The following is a 21,712-nucleotide window of genomic DNA, read 5'->3' on the forward strand; positions in this document are numbered from 1 at the left end:
ACAAATGACAAATGATACAATTAGTTATCCATCCTTACATAACATGTTTACTCAGGCATTTTAAAACATACATGAGCAGTTAGCGCCACAACATCTTCACTTTCAAGTCTATTTGCACTAAGTAATGCATTTGACATTCCTATTCCTGCCCATCTCAATAGGAGTGCACAGAAGAGATAAACGTTAGGAATTATTAATCTGCTACTTACAAATATACTGAGAGTGTGACTTCCACATATAGCTGTTTCCTCATCCCTCCTTAAAACACTGCATCTCTACATACTTGTTATCCATCAATTCTGACACTTCTCAGTCAAGGGAGAAAACATCTGGAACAGTTTATCAATTAAAAATGTTATCACCAGTCTGCCTAAGCTATTTTAAAATATTGTGATGGTTTCTTGTCAAACACTAATGGTTCTTTTTCTACCCTTACTTAAATCCTGAAGTCTTTTTTTTCTTCATGAATCGAATGAAAAAGTGCCACTCGGTGTCTGTCTCATTATATTAGATGAACTTAGTATTTTCACTCCTACAATTTGTTGTGTACCTTGGGAGTTCTACCAGTGTGTGTGTGGAGGAGAAGGAGGGGGAAGGGCAGCCGCGCACATGACTAAGGGAAGGCGGAGATATTAGAAAAGAGGAGGAGGACCTGGCCAAAATCGGCGGAGTTACACACCTCTTGCAGAATGTTTTGAAACTTGAATGCTTGTTAATGCAGGCCTTTGGCAGCTTGACCTCGTCTGACCACCACTCACTCAACTGATTACTTAGGTCTCGTTAATCCCGGCGGCAATATGAGCCATGTTTTACCAGATAATGCATACTCTGTGGGCTATGCCTTAAATACATGTGGGCTCCGATATTCCCTTGCAATACTAGGCTTGCAAGACTACTCTGCCAATCTAGATTTTAAAACCAACATGGCAATTGCAAGGAAATTCCTCTTCCCCACTATTACTGGAGTTCATGGACTTAGTGATTCTAAACACAAGAAGGGAGTCTGCGAGGTTAAGCATAATTGCACAGTACCGCTTTATGTCATGAAACAGTGGTATCACAAGACCAAGGGGGGAACCACACATCAGTCAGTGTTATTGGAGGGTGCTTGTCTTTAAAGGGGACTGGCATATGAAGAACCCTATTGTTCTTCTTGTCCCATCACCTGAGGGCCAATGCCACAAAGGGAGTTCAAGAGATACAATTTGGAGCTTCAGAAGTGGCAGCACCAGGAATCAACACTTGTGTAGACCATCCCCATCTATTTCCTATGCACCTAAGAGGTTACTGTATATTAGCCCCTGGTGAATACTGTGTGGGTTGTGACAGAATGGTAGGTAAAGGGTACATGTTGAAATAAAGTGTTCACGGATTCTTTCCCTAATAAAATCAGAGAATCAATATTTGATTTGATGTGCATTACAGCAATTACATGAATAAACTGTGAAACCAGACTAGTAGGTCAGTAGAAATCAAAAGCTACGGGTGCTAGAATAGTTTTTAGAGTGTGTAATGTGTGCGTGTGTGTGTGTGTGTGTGTGTGTGTGTTCGCGCGCGCGCGTGCTAAGAACCATTGAAAGGGAAACCCTGTATATAATGGAGACCACTTTAAGCGAGGGATACGGCACTACCTCCAACATCCCTTATTTCCAACACATATGCCAAAAACATCCCTTACCTCAGACACTAGGAGTGATGCATGATTAATACAAGTCAAAGCCTAAATAAACTGGAGCACAGTTTGGGGGAAATATACACGTAGAGCATATCGAATATAACATAGTGGGAATCAGCTGCGAAAGTTGAACTAAATACTGTTTTTTCTTGTATAGTTATACAAATATAAAAATAATTGCATACGTGCATTGTTTTGTGTGCTTCTCCCATCTGTGCCTGGCCCTCACCACCTTTAGCAAAATCAAATACGGTCACGATTTCCAAGCCTACTTATCCCCCAAATTTTGGCTTGCTGAATTTCTTTCCCAGGAATCAGTTTAGCCTCCATGTTTCGTGCAATCAAGACAATAAAGAGAAGAAAAAAAAAAACCTCATCCCTTCCCACTCACTCAATTGCCACAATCTAACTACTGTAGAAGCTAAAATTTCCTGTACATTGGTTTGAATAAAAACAGGAATCGATGCAACAGTATACATTATTTATGGTCAGATCGTCTTGATAATAATAGATTTATAACTCCGCTCTATTTTAATTTCCGTATATTCCTACTTCGTTTTCTAGTAAATCTAGCATTATTCATGATAAATGCGAATTGCCAAACACTCTCCTTGACTTGCATGTCAGCTCTACCACATAAAAAAGGTGGGCAGTTATACTATATTCTCTCCCTTGGGGCCAAATTCGGTTCTCACATTTGGTAGGGCCAATCATGTTGGCTTTCTACTGTCCTCTTCAGTGGCGATTGGATAGCCCTAGCTGAACAGATTCTGACTGTCAGTTGTTTTTTGGTGGATCACCAATATTTGTTCACACTTGAGGTATCTGAAACTTTTCACTTAGTTCTATATAGAGTGTGTCTTACTAATTGTTAAATGCGTCAGTATTCGAAGGGGCAACCTTTCTGACATGAGTACTATTAGGTAAAACGTGGATTTAACCTAATTAAATTTTACCTGAAGATTTTAAATGTTAGGCTTTATCAGTGAAAATTATGGTTAATCCTGTTTTGTTAATCTTAATTGCAATATTTGCTATGGAAACGGAAAAGTCCAGAACAACTAGCGGAATTTGCCGAAGATTCATATTAACCTCTTTCTTGATCGTTAAACTCGGATTTGGGGCTACACATATCACAAGTATGCTGAGTCTTAAGACCGACATGAAATAATAATCATTACAACTAAGATCTGAGGCAACGGATATACATAACAGCAGCAAAATAATATTTGGATACAATGTCAACTTGAGAATTTAGAGAGAAGTTGCTACAGGAAATTTTCCAAGGGGAAAGGAAATGTCATGAAATTCGAATAGATTTCTCTTTTGTTATTAGTTATTTTTTATTTTCTTTTAGTCAGATCAGTTTGCTTCAGGGCGTTCTAGAGTGTATGGAAAATGCAGAAGCTAAAGGGGAAAGTGAAGGCACTTTAGGTATTCGGATGTTTCCCACATTTTAGAAACTAGAGGTACCCAAGGTAAACCAAATCATATGCTTAGTTTAAATAGAATATATCATTCAATACCTCAAGATTAAGGTATTCCTGTCAGATAAGATGTCAGTCACTAACTCCTTAAAGCTTGGTAGCCACCACATTGTGCAAGCCGGCTATCCCTGGTAAAGATGATACATATCATGTAAACCCCATCAACAAGATCAAAGTCTTCTTCTTTAATAGGATCCAATACATGTCAAACCTCATTCCAATCAAATCGCCCGTAAATGAATTCAAGATGAATATGTCATAGAATAATGTGACAGTGCAATCACATAGGGTCAGGGGTTGTTGTTTCAATGAGAGAGTCGTCAAATATTAATTCTAGAACCTCCAAATGAATAGGCATTGAGCAGGATTAGGCAGCTGCTGGTGGGGCGTTGTGTCACTGGTTTGTGTTTATGCTAGTACGTTAAACACTAAGCTGAAAAAATTGTCTCCTTTGAACTGAAAAAAAGCATATTTTAACTTACTTGACTTTTCCAGGATGTTTCTGTAAAGTCGTTTTCTTTTCCTCATTCCCAGAGAAGTTTTGTGCCTCATTTCCTGACTTTGCTCCTGTTGAAGGACAGGGGAGAAAAATGACGAGTAAAACTATTTTATATGTGTTATCAAATGACTATCTAGGTATATGATTCGAGAATCATGTAAAAAGACACGTTTAAAAAGAAAGCGGCATCTAAGGCTCATGGTACTCCATTTTTCTCTGGCCCTTCAAATATGGAAGAGTTAAAAATGGAGCCTGACCAAGAATGTTCGCACATGTTTTATAGAGTAATGAGGTTTCTATGGTGGATTTAAAAATATATATGAAAGGACATCTTTTCACTCTGCTTTGATCTGGCATTCACCATCTGGCAGTATAGTTTTAAGGCGAGTTACTACCAAATTCAATAGATTCTTTACTTTTCATTTCTGAAAAATTCGTACTGTTTGCAAGACTCCTGCCCAAGAGATTGTCTCCGTTTTTCATTGTATCAATATAGATTGTACTACAAAGTTGATGCTTTTTACTGTATATAATTTTTGACTCGCCCTCTATGTGCAAAACAAATTACTGCCATAGCGCATGGCAGAATTTTTAGACAAGTTTGTACATATTTAGTCTAGCAATGAGAAGTACAAATACTACAGAATGCCTACCTTATTTCTGGAATAATATTTAAATCAGGATTTTTAATGTTTAAATGCAAGTTTGAATTTAAAGCCACAATACGATGCTATAAACGAAATAGGAATCTGAAATTGCTTCGCTCGTATGGGCTTTCTTTTAATACAGAAGTATCAGAAGCAATGCTAATACAAAATAATGGATCTCATTAATTACGGTTGCTTATGGGACTATAATGGATATTCACAATCTTTTAAAAATAAGTTTACTTCCCCTGCAACATTTTATCACTGGGAAGAAAATTAGTGTAGGTATTAATATAACTATATAACCTATCCAAGAACTTTAGCGTAAAACTTCCAAACTTTTACACGTGATTATTAAAATAGATCAATAAAGGCGGCTCTTTTACCGAGAAGACCTTTAAAATTTGTTCTTTACTGGTAAGGACATAGAATTAGAAATACTGGAATAGTTTAATAATCAAATGGCCAGGTGGGAAAGAGTTTAACTTGTTGAAACCTGACAAAAATTGCAAATGTTGTATTTGAATGGTCTCCATATGAAAAAAAAGTGGAAGTAAACATTCTTTTGTAAAAATAAATGGTAGTTAAAACACTAGCTCTAATATTTCACACTTTTCTCACTTGAGTAGTCCCTCTGGCTGAGTAAAGAGAACAAGATTGTCCTATTATTTATGATGAATAATATTAAACTCTGTATAACTCTTGATTCAAATGTATTCTTCCTAGTTAACAGTCATCAACAGGACGTAAGTTAAGATTAACTGTTAATCAAGCTTGTTCTATATGAGATGTTCACCCTATGTGAAACTTTAACAATATGTTTAATCTTTCGTGAGACTGTTAATATAGTACAGTGTGTGTGTGTGTGTGTGTGTGTGTGTGTGTGTGTGTGTGTGTGTATCTGACCTCTACAAACTCTGACTTCTGATACAGGTCAAAGGTGCTGACCGAACACTTCCACACTAAAACTAGTTAGTCTGTAAGCAAATATTGTTTGAAACATGACTGATTCCACGGGCTACTACAACAGTAGTTTTATCAAAACTAATACGGGGCTCAACTGCTCACAGCAAGCATGTCTCTGGAATACTGGGCAGAACTGAATTTTCCTTTTATGCGTCATTATTATTATAATCTTAATACAGACACTGCGATTAATATCAGATACAACGACATGTCTTTCCATCGCCATTTACCATCCAGGGAAACCTTTACTTACCCCACCTGTTCAAGGAAATGGGATGAAGATTTAATGGTTGCCTTCAAAATGTCAATGGATCTAGCTTTTTAAAAATAAGTTAATATGCATGATTCAGGATAGCAAGTAGCCCAAACTGTCCAAATAGAATCTCCCAAGAAGGAGAGATTCTTCTACGGGGTTTCGCCGTGAGCATATTTCACGGGGATTCAATCTATTCTGGGGAACAAGGGTGAGTAGAACAGTCAGGGTAGATAATTAAAAATAAAAGATTAAATTGAAGCAGGGGGACGGGCAATCAGATATGATTAATCATTAAAATGCGAGGAGAGAGGAGAAACAGCAAACATTTGTCTATTTGTCCTGCCCCAGGTTAGACACTGAAACCACGCATTGTGCTAGATGCTCTGGGTCTGGCACATGTTGTCGGTAGCAGGTCAGAGGTCAAACTCTAGGGTATTTCCAAAGTCGGCGACTTCAAGAGCTTTAGCCTTCCCCACTTAAGCAAACTGATTAACTACATTTCCAACACTAGGCAAGAAAATTAACGCCTAACGTCTATCGCGGTTTGGAGGCTTTGTCAGACCTCAAGGGGGACTTGTTTTACAGCTGAATCTGAGGAGAGTCTGTTTGCAGGAACCACCTCTCTGCAAACTTGCCAGTTTCCTTGAATTCCCGAAACCCCAAACGTTTCTCATCAATCAGTTACCAAACCGCTCGGCTGGCGCGCGTGTGGGTAACACCGGGAATCGGCGGGCGTTTCTTTTGATTCGATTTGATCGGGAAGGGAAATGTGACTAGAAGGTTGCACTTTGGCAGTGCCGGCAAAACACACAGGTCAGGCAGCGAGGAACCGGGACGGGAGCCTTTCCCAAGAAGGGCTCTCAATTAAGGGTTGCTATTGTCAAAGCTCGGAAGTCTAGGAGCTTGGCCACTAGACCTTTTCCAGGAGACAGTTAACCCTTTCCCTGCGCGGACAGGGAAGACAGCGAGAGTACAGCAAGCGCCATGGCAATGCGTGCTCCACGGACAAACCCGGGAGGAGAAGCTGACTCCCTAGCGCCGTGCCCCCCTCCTGCAAATAGCTTCCTTTTGACGGCAGCCCGGGGTGAAGCCGAGCTGCTCTGTGGGAAAGGAGCAAATCCCCCCGCTGCCCTCCGGCCAGGGCTTGCAGTCGGGCAGCCCCGAGCGCATCTGCCTGGAAACGTGCAGTCCCAGCCCTTCCAAGCAGCGAGCGTTCTCCTGTCTGGCGCTAAGCAAGCAGCCTTCTCCCGGGGCCGACCTCTCTAGCGCCGTCCCCCAGGCTCGCCCGGCTCGGTCTCCTGCGCCTCAGGAGATCAGCAGTGGGTGCAGAGAATCTGCTTCCCCTCCCGTCGCAGTGAGGGGGGAGAAACCCCTTCGCTATCCCCATGGGGGGGGGGGGGGGGTGAGCTACTTTCTCCTGTCCTGCCGGCTGCGCAGAAGCTCCCTTCCCCGTCTCGGAAATGGGGGTCAGAGAATCCCCTTCTCTCCGTCCGAGCTGAGGCCCCTTGGTCCTCTCACAGGGGTGAGGAAAAAGCCCCTTTCCCCGGTGCCTCTGGATCCCAGCCTATGGGGAGAAGAAGCCCCTTTGTGCTGTGCAGAGAAGCCCCCTCCCCATCCAGATCTGTGTGAGGGGGAAGAAGCCTCCTGCCCTTAGCCCCGCGGTCAGTGGGTACCAAGCCCCGTTCCCAGTCTCTGTAAGGTACCAGGTTCTTTCCCCTTGCCAAGCCTTTCCCACGTGGTGAGTAGATGCCAAGCCACTTCCTCAGTGGGTGAATGAGCTCCAGTCCCTTTTCTGAGCGGGTGCCAAGCCATTTCCCCTGCGAGGGAGAGGTTGCCAAGCCCCTGTGGGTGAGTGGGTGTCTAGCCCCTTCCCTTGGGGGTGGCAAGAACTTTCCTTGCCCATCCGTGCCTCTCCCCGAATTCACTTACCCCCACTCCACCTGTTGAAGAGATTCCCTCATTTCTGCACATTATTTCTGGGCTGACAAAAAGGGGTGGGGGTAGGGGTGGGAAAGAGAGACAACAAAACAGCACCTCTTTGGCGGTTCCAGCGAGGCGGTCATCCTTCATTTCTTCTTTTCTTGCTTTCTGGAAGCAGTTAGGGAATGTATGATGAAACAGAAATGAGCCGTCAGGAGGATATTTTAATGGCTTATATGTCACGTTGGTGCATGTGGCTTTGAACTGGAGCAGCTCTCGTTTCCTGCAGAGAGCGCGCCGCAAATCCCACTTGATAACTTCTACAACCCACAACTTTTTTTTAACATTCACTCTTCGTCTGTATATTTAGATACGGTTACTAAAATATCCTCTTGTCAGCCTTCCCGTTATATTTTATACGGATTTGAGATTATTTGGTTTCTTTTACATTTTGGAGGTAGTCTAAGAATGGACAATCTAGCTGATTGCTCTGCTAGTGTCACTTGCCTTGTAGATGTCACATTATTATGGGCTAAGCACAGCTGAGAACCTTGTAGTCTATCCTGGTATTTTAGTAGAAAACATACCTTGTAATATAACATACATATAAAGATATCAGAACGCACCCACACAGCTGGCTTAGACCTGTTGCTATACGACATCGTTCGATGTAATTTCGTCACATCTATTTCACAAAATAAGGGCAAAAACGCAGCTCCAGTTAATAAAATGAATTATTCAGACGTGGTAGATCCAAACGTAATTACCTGATAAAAGTGCACTGAAAATAATCTTCATTGACTGAATCCATACAAACTACACATATATGTAATGTGCAGCGATGTGTTTAACACTGCATTGCAAAATTGTTTTTTAAAATAACATCGTCAGTTGTTATTGCAGCCCTAGTAATGACAATAAGAAATATGCACGTGATATTTATTTTTTTTCTGTTTCCCCAATATGTGGGGTGGTGATTGCTTCCTAACGCCTTTATAATTTCAGACGAAGAGTTAGAAGTTTCTTTGTTCAGGAATAAGAGTTTCAGCGGTTCAGATTTATCTCGAAAGAAGCCAAATAAAGTACTGAACAGAGGGTAAATTGAAAGATTCCGACTCTTAGTTAGATTTTTGTGTTTTCGTTACTATAAATAATTAGATCTAATGAATATGCAGGCGACTGAGTAAATGAATAATCATATATTGTTATTCTGTAAATATACATATATATTTCTGTAAAATTTAATGTGATATTTTTTTTATTTCCGAGCATCGTTTAAAATAATGCACAAATGTTGCGCAGTTTAATTGATTGAGTCACAAAGATTTTCTGCTTTTAAGTACTATACTTATACCTTTCAACAATCATTTTAATATATAGTCAATGGCTCTTTGTAGCAAGAACAAAAAGGAACTATCCGCAGTTTTTCAATAGACTTTGAGCTGGGGAAAGACAGGTTAATCGAGGGTTGCATCTAGAAAACAACCAAGTGTTGTATGTTTGCACTGAATCCAAATGTCTGCATTTTCCTAACTAAATCAAAGGGAGTGTTATTTCTTTTTCTGCTCACTCATCTGAAGGTAAGTAAATTTTCTCTGGCGATCAAAAGCCTGGTCAGCAACAAAGACACCGCCTGCTTTTTCCACCGTCCTGGTGTGGCAAGTTGAGGAATTTCAATAACTGTGACAAGGGTGACTGATTTGTGAACTAGAAAAGGTTTGAATGTCAGAAAATTTACATTGCTCCTATCTATCGAGGATTTTAAATAAATTTCAAAAAAGTCTCCGGGAGCTTCACGCAGCACTGGAAAAACAATGTAGCTTTGGGAAATTTACAGTTTTACCTGAATGAAAGAGATCCCGCGAAAAAAAGGAGAGAAAAACAAATAAGGGGGGAACAACAATAAAAAAGTAGAAAGTTAAGAATTCTCACCCACCTGCGTTTTGATGGGTGCAGATAGCAAGAGTTATTTCAGAAAACGGATGGACTGATACACTCAGTTACTCAGAGAAACCACGCCTGTCGTTTAAAAATAAAATCGCATGCAATCAGCACCTACTCTGGAGAGCTTCAATTACAAAAAAGGAGAAAACACAATTTCAAAAGAAGCAAGGCACAAAAGGGCTTCCCTTTTCAAACCCTAAAAAGTTGTTCAGTGTTGTTAAAAAAAATCAGGAAATCATTGTGATCATCATTAGTATTATTATGGAGAAAAGAAAGCAAAGGCAACAACAAGAAGACCAAGAATCAAGGCTGGGATTATTTTAGCACCCACACAAAAAAGATACCTTTGAAATATTTGCGTGAAAAAAATCTTGGGCTCGATAAAAAAAACAAAACAAAACAAAACAAAACAAAAAAAAGCAAAAAGTTGCTACTCCTGGAAACCCTGTTTGTCAAAAGGGATGTCAAAGCGCTTCACAATACCTGGGATTGATGAGCTGGGCGAGCCAATCAGGAGAGAGCAGAAGCTTTGCGCGCCCTTAGTTGGAGAAGAAGGGGGGAGTTGCAAGGGAAGGGGGGAGTTGCCAGGCACCAATGATTTCCCACGTCCGCCTTGACGTTGCTCCTCCCCTTCTCCCATTCATCAAGGGGGGGGGGGGGGGGGACGGTGTCGTCTTTTCAATTCATTTATCTGCAGGAATGATTGCCGCTATCAGTCTCGCGTTCACCGCCCGGCTGAGGAGGTGAAAGTTTCTCCCCAGGAAGATAAACCGCAAAAGACAATATTGTGCATGATTTGCGCCTTTTTTTTGCAAAGCGAAAAAAAAAGGGCAAAAAAAAAAAAAAAAGAGCGAGAGAGAGAGAAAGGGAGAGGGAGAAGGACAGAGTGTGGGCAGCTCGAAGAGAAGAGAGAAATCTCTCGGCCACTTTGCAACATTCCTATACCTAAAAAATAACTGAAGGGAGCTGATTTTTTTGTGTTTTTGTGTTTTTTGTTCTGTTTTTTGCCTTGTGTGTTGATCTCTCTCCATTCCTGATACTTGCAGCCAGTTTCTTTTTTTCTTTTTTCTTTTTTTACCCCCTGGCCTCCCTCCCCACTTCAAACCTCCCCGAAAAGTCTCATCAGAGAGACAGTGGGGTGTCTTGTGCCTGCCTGTGTTAGCCTAGTTTTCTTGATTCTCTGCAGCTCAGAAGTCTCCCCACTTTTTGTTTCCTTTTCGGGGCGCCGATGCCGACGGGGGCGTTTTTGACGTGGTTGCTTTGGTGGTGATTGTCGCTGACTTTCCAGAGAGGAGGGTGGTTTTGCTGCTGCTGCTTCTGCTGCTTCTCCTCCGTGTTTGCTTGTTTGTTTCCCCCCCCTCCCCCGGGTTGCTGCACGGAGAGTGGGAAGATGCTTCTGGATGCTGGACCGCAGTATCCCGCGATAGGAGTCACTACCTTCGGATCCTCTCGCCATCACTCCACGGGCGATGTCACGGACAGAGAAGTGGGGCTGGGGATCAACCCCTTCGCCGACGGCATGGGCGCCTTTAAAATTAACCCCAGCACGCACGAGCTGGCCTCGGCCGGCCAGACCGCCTTCACCTCGCAGGCCCCCGGCTACGCGGCGGCGGCTCTGGGGCACCACCACCACCCGACCCATGTCAGCTCCTACTCCAGCGCAGCCTTCAACTCCACCCGGGACTTTCTCTTCCGCAACCGGGGCTTTGGCGAGGCGGCGGCAGCCAGCGCCCAGCACAGCCTGTTCGCCTCGGCCGCGGGCAGCTTCGCCGGCCCCCACGGACACACTGATGCCGCAGGACACATACTTTTCCCGGGGCTTCACGAGCAAGCAGCCAGCCACGCTTCTCCCAACGTGGTGAACGGGCAGATGCGTCTGGGCTTTTCCGGAGACATGTACGGGAGACCAGATCAGTACGGCCAGGTCACTAGCCCCCGCTCCGAGCACTATGCCTCCACTCAGCTCCACGGCTACGGCCATATGAACATGAACATGGCAGCCCACCATGGAGCAGGGGCCTTCTTTCGCTACATGAGACAGCCCATCAAGCAGGAACTCATCTGTAAGTGGATTGAGCCCGAGCAATTGTCAAACCCCAAAAAGTCCTGCAACAAAACTTTCAGCACAATGCACGAGCTGGTGACTCATGTCACCGTGGAGCACGTTGGAGGACCCGAGCAGTCCAATCACATATGTTTCTGGGAAGAGTGTCCAAGAGAGGGGAAACCTTTCAAGGCCAAATATAAACTTGTAAATCACATCAGAGTCCACACAGGTGAAAAACCCTTCCCCTGCCCTTTTCCTGGCTGTGGGAAAGTGTTTGCCAGATCAGAAAACCTCAAAATACACAAAAGAACTCACACAGGTACAGTAACCTTCTCTCTAGATTTCTTTCTGAAAATAAAGGAGTCAAGCTTTTCCAACCGAGTGTTGGCTAAAAGTCAGAAAAATAAATGGAATGGGTCGGAGAGGGTAAGGGGAAATATTGGGCATGGTAACTTGTTTTCTGCCAAAAAAAAAATCACGTAAAATATACCAGATTACTTTTCAAAAGAGGCAGTTTGAGGGGTTAATTTCAAAATCAGCTCATTAACAGAATTATTCCCCCCCCCAGCCTTTATTAAAAAGAGAGAGAGAGAATTTGCTGCAGAAATACAGTAGTGAAAGAAAAATAGCAGCATCCTGACTTGTTAAATTTATAGGTTTTAATTAATTGGTAGTCGGCAGGTTTGACTGTATTACAATTGGAATTTGTGCTAAACATACAGTTAGCCTATTCATCTCCCCTTTGCAATTCAGGTATTTGTAAATATTTAATTACATGGAGTAATTTTAAGTAATCTGAACCTAAGATTTTAATTTATTATTATAGTATTAAAATCAGCTGAGATAATTAAGAACATTTTATATATATATATTCCTGCTTTTACTGGTATACAGTTTTTCAAATAACATGAAGCATTATTTATTAGATTATTCAAGACTATGTTGGTAGCATTTAATCCAATATAAAGATAACAAGCACGACAATATAGGGGTACTGGGTGTGAGGTGGGTAGCGAAAATATCCCGAGAATGAGCCTTTACAACAGAAACTAGCCACGAAAGCTTTCATGTAAGTGCTATGACGCCTGGTGTATTGCCAGCATTGTAACGAGCAAGATATGCCAGGAGCTGAGAAGCGAAAATGAAACTCTCCTAGAAAGAATTTCAATATTTTGCAAGGCAAACTGCAAACTCTTCCAAATATGCCGTGTACGATGCTGTAACTCTTTTGTAAAACTGGAAAGAATCAGGGCTTTGAGATTAAACATTTGTAAGTTGTGAAGTTACAAGGGAATACATTTACCACGACCAATCGGTCCAGTAATTTAGTAATAATAAAAATAATGCTGATTAACCACAGAAATGCAGGGGCTCTAATCACACCATTTTTTTCCTGTAATAGGTGAAAAACCCTTTAAGTGTGAATTCGAGGGCTGTGACAGGCGCTTTGCAAATAGCAGCGACCGCAAAAAGCATATGCATGTGCACACTTCTGACAAACCCTATCTCTGCAAAATGTGCGATAAGTCCTACACTCACCCAAGTTCCCTCAGAAAACACATGAAGGTAAATTGATGTTGCATTATTTTCTGTGCTCGTACCTATCCGTTCTGCTGACGTTTTATTGCCGATTTACAAGTCTTTTACTTAAACAGATAGGATGGGAGACTTAAAAAGTGAAACGCATTGGCAATCTGTATGGCTGTGTCGTTACAAAGAAGCGTATTTTAAAGTGATCCGTGGGCAGGAAATTGGAAAAGACAAGGGCAACCTGGCCAGTAATGTTTTTACTACTGAAAGGTTTAAACAACCACTATTTATTTTGCTCAAGGGCAGATAGCGCTTCAGTGCCGACTGTACGTGATCTGTTATTTACGTTATATGAGTCTTACAATGGAGTAGCGCGTGTAGGGCTTTTCTGGGTGCTCTGCTTTCGTGCAGACTTTCCATGAAAGACCCAGTGATGGGCACAGGGAAGGGACACAAGCAGGCGAAATCTTGGTTTCTTTTAAGGCCAGATCTAGCAGATCCGTTTCCTTTTGTGCCTTAGGACCATGTTTGCCTTCCATGCTACTAGGGTGCATGGCAAGACATTTGAAAATTGACTGCTTACGCAGACCGTCCTGCGTGTTTCTGTGACACCAGCAGCTGCATTATTATCAGTGCCATGTTCCCCTCCAGATTTTGCCTTAAAATTACGATCTGTAGTGTTTCAAAGGCTAACTTGTGAATTCAGTTCAGAGGTTCACTGTGTGGGGAGAGGAGGCAAAGGGGGAGTGGGTTTTAGAGCTCGATATTATCGAACTAATAGCTACACTTAAAAAAAATAAAGCCATCCCTTTTGTTATCTATCTATTTATGTACGTATTTATTTTGCAGGTCCATGAGTCATCCTCCCAGGGGTCCCAGCCTTCTCCCGCCGCCAGCTCAGGCTATGAATCCTCAACGCCCCCAACAATCGTGTCTCCATCTACAGAAAACCAGACCACAAGCTCCTTATCCCCCTCCTCTTCAGCAGTCCATCACACGTCCAGCCACAGCACGCTTACATCAAATTTTAACGAATGGTACGTTTAAAACAAAACAACCAACCAACAAACAAAAACCCTATTTAAAAAAGACTCCAAAATTAATGAACACTTCGAACGCAAAATAAGTACATACATAAATAAAAAAAAGCTGCCAGTAGACCCAGGACCGAATAAAATGAAGAATCATTTTCTGTTTTGTTTTGTTTTTGTTCCAAGGCTTGGTAGGCAAAGGGGTTAGTAGAATGCATGAGAGGACAAGGTTACTAGGCCAAATGCCAAACGTGTAGGGCTGTGCTGGAACCACTGATTAGAGGTCTCAAACTGCATGTCTCCTTGGGCAGCGGCTTTTTAAAATGTAAATAGAGAATTATTAGCTTAAAATGTAACTGTTTGATTTTGTAAATAGTCATATCGCAAGTTGAATAAGGGGATATGTGGAACTGTGGTCTTTGCATATATGTGAGGGAAGGGGGGCGAGGGTGGGGGAGATGGAGGGTGGGAGTGGTGGGGGGGAGAGGGAGGAAGTAGAAATTCAACTATTTGTACTGAGTGGCAAGAATGTTCTAGTAAATGTGTACCAAAATGTGAATTACTTTGTATTATTACAGTCTAAACGTCGATCTAACAGAATATTATTGGTATTAATGTGCTTTTTTGTATAAAGTGCAAACATTTCGTCCCAAAGTCCAGTCTAAGTAGTGCAGTAAAATGTTGTTACAATGTCCTGTCAAGAAATTCGTATAGTGAAAGCCTGGATCTACGTGTCAAACTGTTACATTTGTTTATGTAAAGTGATATTAAAAAAGATATAAACTATATCTGTCCGTTGCTTTTGGCAAACACAATAACATAATGTATATACATCCTAATTTCCATATTTATCCGCATGTAAAGGTCCGGTTATACATGTTACAGATATTCAATATTTATGGCTAGAAGAATTGGTATGTAAAATTTAGTTTACAGAACTGTTTGGTAACATTTCGTACCTTATTAAAGATTCTTAAATCCCATGAATTGTGGTAGGAATTCTTATTCACTCAGTCTACCTGCTGCAACTTCAGCTAGCTTTAATATAGTAGAATAAAACTGTACCAGTTTTTTTCACTGCTTTCCATTATGTCATCACTAACGCAGCAACGGTGATATAAATGTGATAAATGAAAGGATCCCTGCTGGCATTAGTATAGTGTGTAATTAGTATTTATATCAAAATTTATGAAACAAATTTTCGGCCGCAGTATAATTTAAATGACCTTTGCAGACATAGAATAACAACCATAAAAATAACAGAAATAGATTGCATATGCTACATACATATTAATGTGGATGAAATGTACAAGAAAGTTCCTTTCTATACTACAACATTACAAATGAATCTGGATGTACTACGTCCCTAAATTAATTTAATTCTGATAACACATATTAGGAGATTTAAAAGAGGATTATTTTAGTTGCTATTTTAATTTCAACCATTTATGACCATATCTAATTCTCATGGTGTAGATTCATGGCTTTCCAAAGACCCCTCCCCCCCCAGAAATACAACACTAGGTTCATAAAGGCGTTTTTACTGATATTCCTTAAAACGTGATGCTAATTTAAATCAATTACTTCTTATGCTCTGTTGTTATTATTATTACTATAATTTTGTTCCAGTGTTAATAGCTTTCTAAAAAATAAATCTAGGGGGTAAGAATTATTTTATGTAATTTGATTATCTTTCTATCTCTTTTATTTATTTCTCATTTACTTAAGAAATTCGTTCCATTGGCTGGCGTTGATACAGTAAATTTGTAAATGAGAAGACAATATAAAAAATCTAAATTACTTGTGCTTAATGACTGTAGCAGAACGCCTTTTCTCTAAATCAGATTGTCTTTCTTGCAGTTTAGTTTGATAGATTTGCAAGCTGTACTGCTTCCACTAACTTAGCTACGGTTGTTGGAACTGTTGGGCTTTGTTCCTTGTTGTAGCTTGCATGATCGCCCCATTAAGCAGACAACATATCAACAGACAACACAAATCATGAGCTTGGCTAAAGCTGCGAGTGCTTGTGATATGTCATAGAGTGAATTGCACAAACTGACCTTCCAGTAGACCAGGATGACACTTTAACAGCGTCTTTAAAGAAATATTATGTGTATAGTAAGTCAATAGGCATATTATCTGCTAGAAGTGTGTGTGTGTGTGTGTGTGTTTGTGTGTGGGGGTGTGTGGAGGGGAGGAGGCAGGAGATCGAACTATGTGCTCATATTAGAGTATCTGCATTTCTTATTTTGTATCCATGAACTACCCATACCATATTACTGATGGATGTTTTAGGTATTTTCACGTGCCCTTAATATTTTTATATCGCTATTTGTGATTTATCACAAAAATAATTCTGAATTGGTCTAAAGAAAGAAAGAAATCTTCGGCTAGTTCTTCAAAGACTCATTACCTCTAAAGGAACTGTGAGAAATGTTATAGTTTAACTTTACTTTCTCCAAAATGTTATTCTTTTTATAAGCCTTAATATCAGCTTTCAATGAAAAGAGCGCCACCTTGCAGGGGCATGCGAAATTTAAAGAAGTTCAAGACCACTTGGACCTAAACAGAAACTGTAGCAACTTGAAGACATGCATTTAATAAGACAAAAATAAAGGGAAAATTGTTTCGCACCTCTAAAATATTATATCCTGGGAATGTTAGACATTTTTCCATCAGTGTAATGGAGAATTAGTTTTAAAATAATATAGGTGGGTTTAGAAACATATGGGGAAATGCAAATCGCTACAGGCATAAATTAAAGAAGAAACACAATTCCGGTTGGGATATACAGTCGAAAAGATTAATATTACAAGTTTGTTTGAGCTTGCATATTTCATCCCTTGTGGTCACAGAATCCAGACCTATTACTTACATGCAGCTGAACACATGGTAAACGATTATTCTTTTCTGTTTTCTTTCCGAGCTGTGTTTTAACATTGAGATTTTATTTTGTTAATGTATATCGTATATTGTAATGCTTTTGTGAATACAGTGACGTGAAAAAATGAATGATCCCTGGTTTAAATCAGGGAAATATTCCTAAACGTAAAATGTTTAATGCTGAATTCAGATCCGCTTCATCTTTGCAACATTCTCCTAGGCTATTGAGGCAAGGAATAGCGTTTTGAAATACCATGGTATCGGAGATATTTTGCAGAGAAAGATAGCGATTATTATATCGGATGTTTAAGTCGCTTTCGCTAATGACTAAAAACTTCAGAGTAGAAATGGACAGCTTGCTACGATCTGTTACAAACTTATGCTTGAAAAGAGAAATGTTAACGACAGAGGTTGCATACAATGGCCCCTGAAACTTAAAGGTACTCTATTATTTTGTTCGGACCTTTAATGTCTTCACCCTGGGATGTATTTTTCATACTTTTCTTCATGGGCTATTAAGTTTCGAAATACATGAATGTTAGTAGCGAAATATATTATTAGACTCTATTTAGCAGAAACGGAAGACTGTGCTGAAAATGAGTTATTTCGTGTATAGTTATGTGTTTTGATTTAGCTAGTGTGCTGTAGATCAAACTATTGCTGCTGCTTTACCCCATATAGCATTTAGCATGCTACAAGTTACTGAAAAGTTCTATAGTGACAATATGAAACATTTGAAGATAACCTACATTTGTCAAAGGTGAATGTGTACATGTGTATACACACACACTATCCTGTTTTGTTGTAATAGGTATGTATGTGTTTGTATTATATGCATATACATATACATCCATCATCAGTAATTTCCATCTTTTTTAAAGAATCGTCTTTCTCGCCGATTTAATCGCTTGTAAATGATCATTTGCATTTTTAAAAGCCGAAGTCCACGTTCACAAGAGGTACATAAATACATATCCGAAATAAAGATACACGCTTTGAATTGGCCTTGTCTGCTTATAATTTCTACTTTAAATATAAGTCAAAATAGTAGTCTGACTACTGGCGGATATGACATTGGACTTTTTTATTTGTTGGTTTTCTGATCAGATTGTCAAATTGTCATAACTTTGTAAATTTTGCCTCTAAAATTGCCTATTAATTTAAAAATACTTCTTAACCATTCAACCCCCCCCCCCCATAAAATGTAAATCTGTATTACTCGTATAGAACAGTCCCTGTAAAATAATGAGGATTAATACAGGCCGCTGTCTGATCAGTCCCACTTCTATTAAACTGGTGCAATAACTAAACTACACGTTAAATATAAAATTTCCGAGAGGCAGTATTGCAAAAATTAAAATATCTATTTAATAGATTGCTGGTAGTAATTCACGTGCATCTGTCTTAAGCGTATCGACGTGTATTTCAGTGGTGGCTACCATTGAGTAAACAATCTGAGAAACATATTTGTATATCTAATGATGTCATACGCGTGTATACACATTTAGACACACGCCTAGATATAACACTTTTGGATATAGATGTGTTTGTGTGTGTGTTACAACGGTCGTGTTTCTTTAGAATAAGTTATCGATCTTGTTGTATTAACCAATCAGAAACAATTTAATATGGTGTTTAAAGAGGACATTGTAACATTCTCATTAAAACACGAAAATATTGGTGACAATTCATTATTGTTGAATGAATGAAACAAGTATTCAAATGCCCAGGAAGCTTTTCATACCTAGTAGCATATAAATAGAACAGTTAGAAATACTGAAATATGGAACAATTTTTAAGTAGGCAGAGAAAAGTCTTATTTAGAAAACGTGACTGAATAATTCATCAGTTCTATGATTCTATGCAGCTATTGGATGTACTATTTTATATAGCTACATTTATCTATTTTTGTGTCTTTGTCTGTGTACACATATATATATATAAAATTGTACGTGTGACTAAAGTTACAGTAGTCCTATACTGCGTGTGTGTATTGTATGTGTATATATGTTACTCTCTATATAGACAAATACCCCCTCCACACACACACACACATATATATATGCTCACACAGAATGCTATTTATACATTATACGAGCGCTACAATTAACACGTCCATTAGTAGTTTTATTTAAATAAATTAGTGGTGTCTACATTAAGATATTCCCCCATGTGTGTTTACGTAGGGCTTTTTTTTCTTCATAGCCAAATTGTACATGCGTGTACTGTATATAGAATGAGATTATTTAATGAACTATTATTTTCAGAGTAGAAATAATGAAGATGTTTACAACTTTGGTAGATACAGTAGTGTGTATTAAATTTTCTCCCAAGTGTATGGTAACCTTAGTATGTACTGTGTACAAAATACAGCCAAGCCGCCACCCCCTGCCCCCCCCCCCCCCCCCCCCCCCGCTAAACTCTATTAGGAAGGTTTGGTTCATCTTCGATAACAAGAAACACGATCATTTGAAACCAGGGGCTATTTTTACCGTGCAGCTGGAAGCTGTCATCAATTCGTAACATTTATTTCGGCTTTAGAATGATGGTATAAAATAGCATGAAGTTTCCAGATGACGCCCGTACTGGAGACAGGATTTTTAAGAATAATAAATCAAATTAACTACCTTTTAGATATATACGATCACATGCCTCTAATAGTGTGTGTGTGTGTGTGTGTGTGTGTGTGTGTGTATGGCAGAATGATTACACACACACACATTTCCTTGTGTGCATATGCTAGCTAGTATGTATTTGCTTACATCACATCACACACAATTATCTATATAGTTATCAGAACAGGCCATATGATCATAAACACACTTATACATCTGTGTATTTGTGTATGTGTGTGTGTGTAGGGATTTTCATATAACATTTTTAAACAAAACCTGGACGTATTATCATAGGTTAAGACCCGAAGCCCATTTTTTGAATATTTCTCCTATTCCAAGTCCTATTTAAAACCCAGAAGGCAGAGACTGAAAAAACAAACACTTTTCCCCTAACAGCAAGGACATATGTTTCCTTTTCGATATTGCCCATTTCAGGAGGCAGGCGCTGGGAATTTGGAGATAGGTAATGCATGTTACTTCACGAAGTATGTTTCCTAGAAAACAAGAAACTCTCCTGTTTAGACGACTCCCTGAATTTGCTTGCTGCACCAGGCTGCCAGTGTTGCTGAAAGAGTTGCTAATACCACACATGAAACAGGCTGCTCTCTTTTTAAGTACACACAGAGCTTAGCTTTAGATGTGGACCCCTGCGCATGCGCTCTCGCGGGCTTGCTTGGGCACTCTGGCTCCACGTGCTGTTGAATATTTATGACTCTCACCACCTCCTAACTGTCTAGAGAAGGTAACCACACAGAGCCTAAATCATCTGAAACCGCTGGCTTTGCTCCCAAAATAGTTTGATAGGGAATATGCACGTGTTTGTTTTCAGACAACGGTGGTTTAAGTAAGATCATAATATAAGGCATAGTAGGATCATAAACCTTGACTATTAGACACAGGGATAAACAGACAATGTAGCAAGAGCAATCATTTTGTGCAGTAACGGAGTTTCTAATAAGCACTCTCTGGATGCAGCAGCACTGCTGTAAATGCAGCTGAACAATAATTTGATTAGTTTATACCTACGAAGCCCTGGGTTTGGGTACTTACTATTATTTACGTAAGAGTTCTTTCCCTAACTAAAAAGGCTTAGATCTTATTTTATTTTCTATCGAGCATCCTGAGTATTATTTTTAAATCACAACTCGAATTGAAACTCTCATTCACATTTTTCCATAGTTTAAAGGAATTCGTTTTTTCACTACATGAAACTTTATCCCTTTGAAAACTGTTTAATGGCATTTTATTTCCTTTTCTTTTGCTTAATGACTCCACCTTTCTGCTTCTTGCATCTGTCTGTCTGCTCACGAGGATAGTCTCTTCTCCCCATTAAGGCATGCTGGACTAATACAACATATTTGATTTAGCATATTTGATTCAAACATATTTGATTTAGCAAATCACCGGGTCCTTCCATAACAACAATTTCCAGATCAGATAATAGCTTCTCATGGTACTAGCTGGTAAAATGCAACTGGCAGATCTACTAGATGTATAGTCTCTTGTGAAGAAAAGACCGTTATTGTACTGATTCCTGATTCCTGACTTTCTGTTAGTAAAATCTCATTATTCTGTACGACCCATCAGATTTTATTGCCGATATGTCGACATTACTTTATATATTACAGGAATAAACACAAACTAAACAGCCTTCCTGTTTATTCCATTAGTAAGTGTTTTTAAATTATAACAATTCGCAGCTTACATTGTTCATATACACAAAGTGATCGTAAGCCTTCTGTATGTTAGCAGTTTCAAATCGGTGAACACAAATGTGCTAGCTAAACAATACTAATGGGATTTTTCTGTATGCCCTATGTCTGTAAAAATGATTCCTAATAGGAAAGAGCCCATAAATATCGTACATTAGAGCTACCAGGTACACCTGTGCCTTTACATAGATTTCCTCATCAAATGACTGTTCTCTGCGTTCAGTCTTCAAGTTGGTGCGACGAGGCAAATTCGGCTAGTGGCATTGTATCTCAAAGTTAGCAAAATGGCTATTATGGGTGGAGCAAGATTGTGTTGAAATGATCCCGTGACGATTCACTGTCTGAAGACTCTCTCTGACTCCCCCTGTTCCTTCCCCCCTCCTCATGCCCACATATTCTAAGGTATATTCTGGAGCTCAGACGTTCAGACCAGGCAGTTTCAAGATGTTCAGTAAGGCGGAAGAACATATTTGATTGCATTCATTTTAATACACATTAAG

The 21,712-nt window shown here is 39.9% G+C and overlaps 2 protein-coding genes across 5 annotated transcripts in view; one reads left to right on the plus strand and one right to left on the minus strand.

The window, feature by feature from the left end:
- ZIC4 (Zic family zinc finger 4) overlaps positions 1-21,712 on the minus strand; it is a 121,760-nt gene that overhangs the window by 12,830 nt on the left and 87,218 nt on the right. For 2 of the 4 annotated variants that reach the window (XM_075937680.1, XM_075937682.1), the window contains one exon: positions 3,645-3,729. In XM_075937680.1, the coding sequence (XP_075793795.1) occupies positions 3,645-3,729 (85 nt within the window). Of the gene's footprint in view, positions 1-3,644; positions 3,730-7,564; positions 7,619-9,386; positions 9,888-21,712 lie in introns of those variants that run through there. The other 2 variants (XM_075937681.1, XM_006116286.4) reach the window with 2 other exon arrangements.
- Positions 10,071-14,461, plus strand: ZIC1 (Zic family zinc finger 1). The gene is made up of 3 exons (XM_006116298.4): positions 10,071-11,760; positions 12,844-13,007; positions 13,821-14,461. The coding sequence occupies exons 1-3, from the start codon at positions 10,785-10,787 to the stop codon at positions 14,016-14,018; spliced, it is 1,338 nt and encodes a 445-aa protein (XP_006116360.1). The 5' UTR covers positions 10,071-10,784; the 3' UTR covers positions 14,019-14,461.

This window comes from Pelodiscus sinensis, chromosome 10, assembly GCF_049634645.1.
Source record: "Pelodiscus sinensis isolate JC-2024 chromosome 10, ASM4963464v1, whole genome shotgun sequence".
Lineage (NCBI taxonomy): Eukaryota > Metazoa > Chordata > Testudines > Trionychidae > Pelodiscus > Pelodiscus sinensis.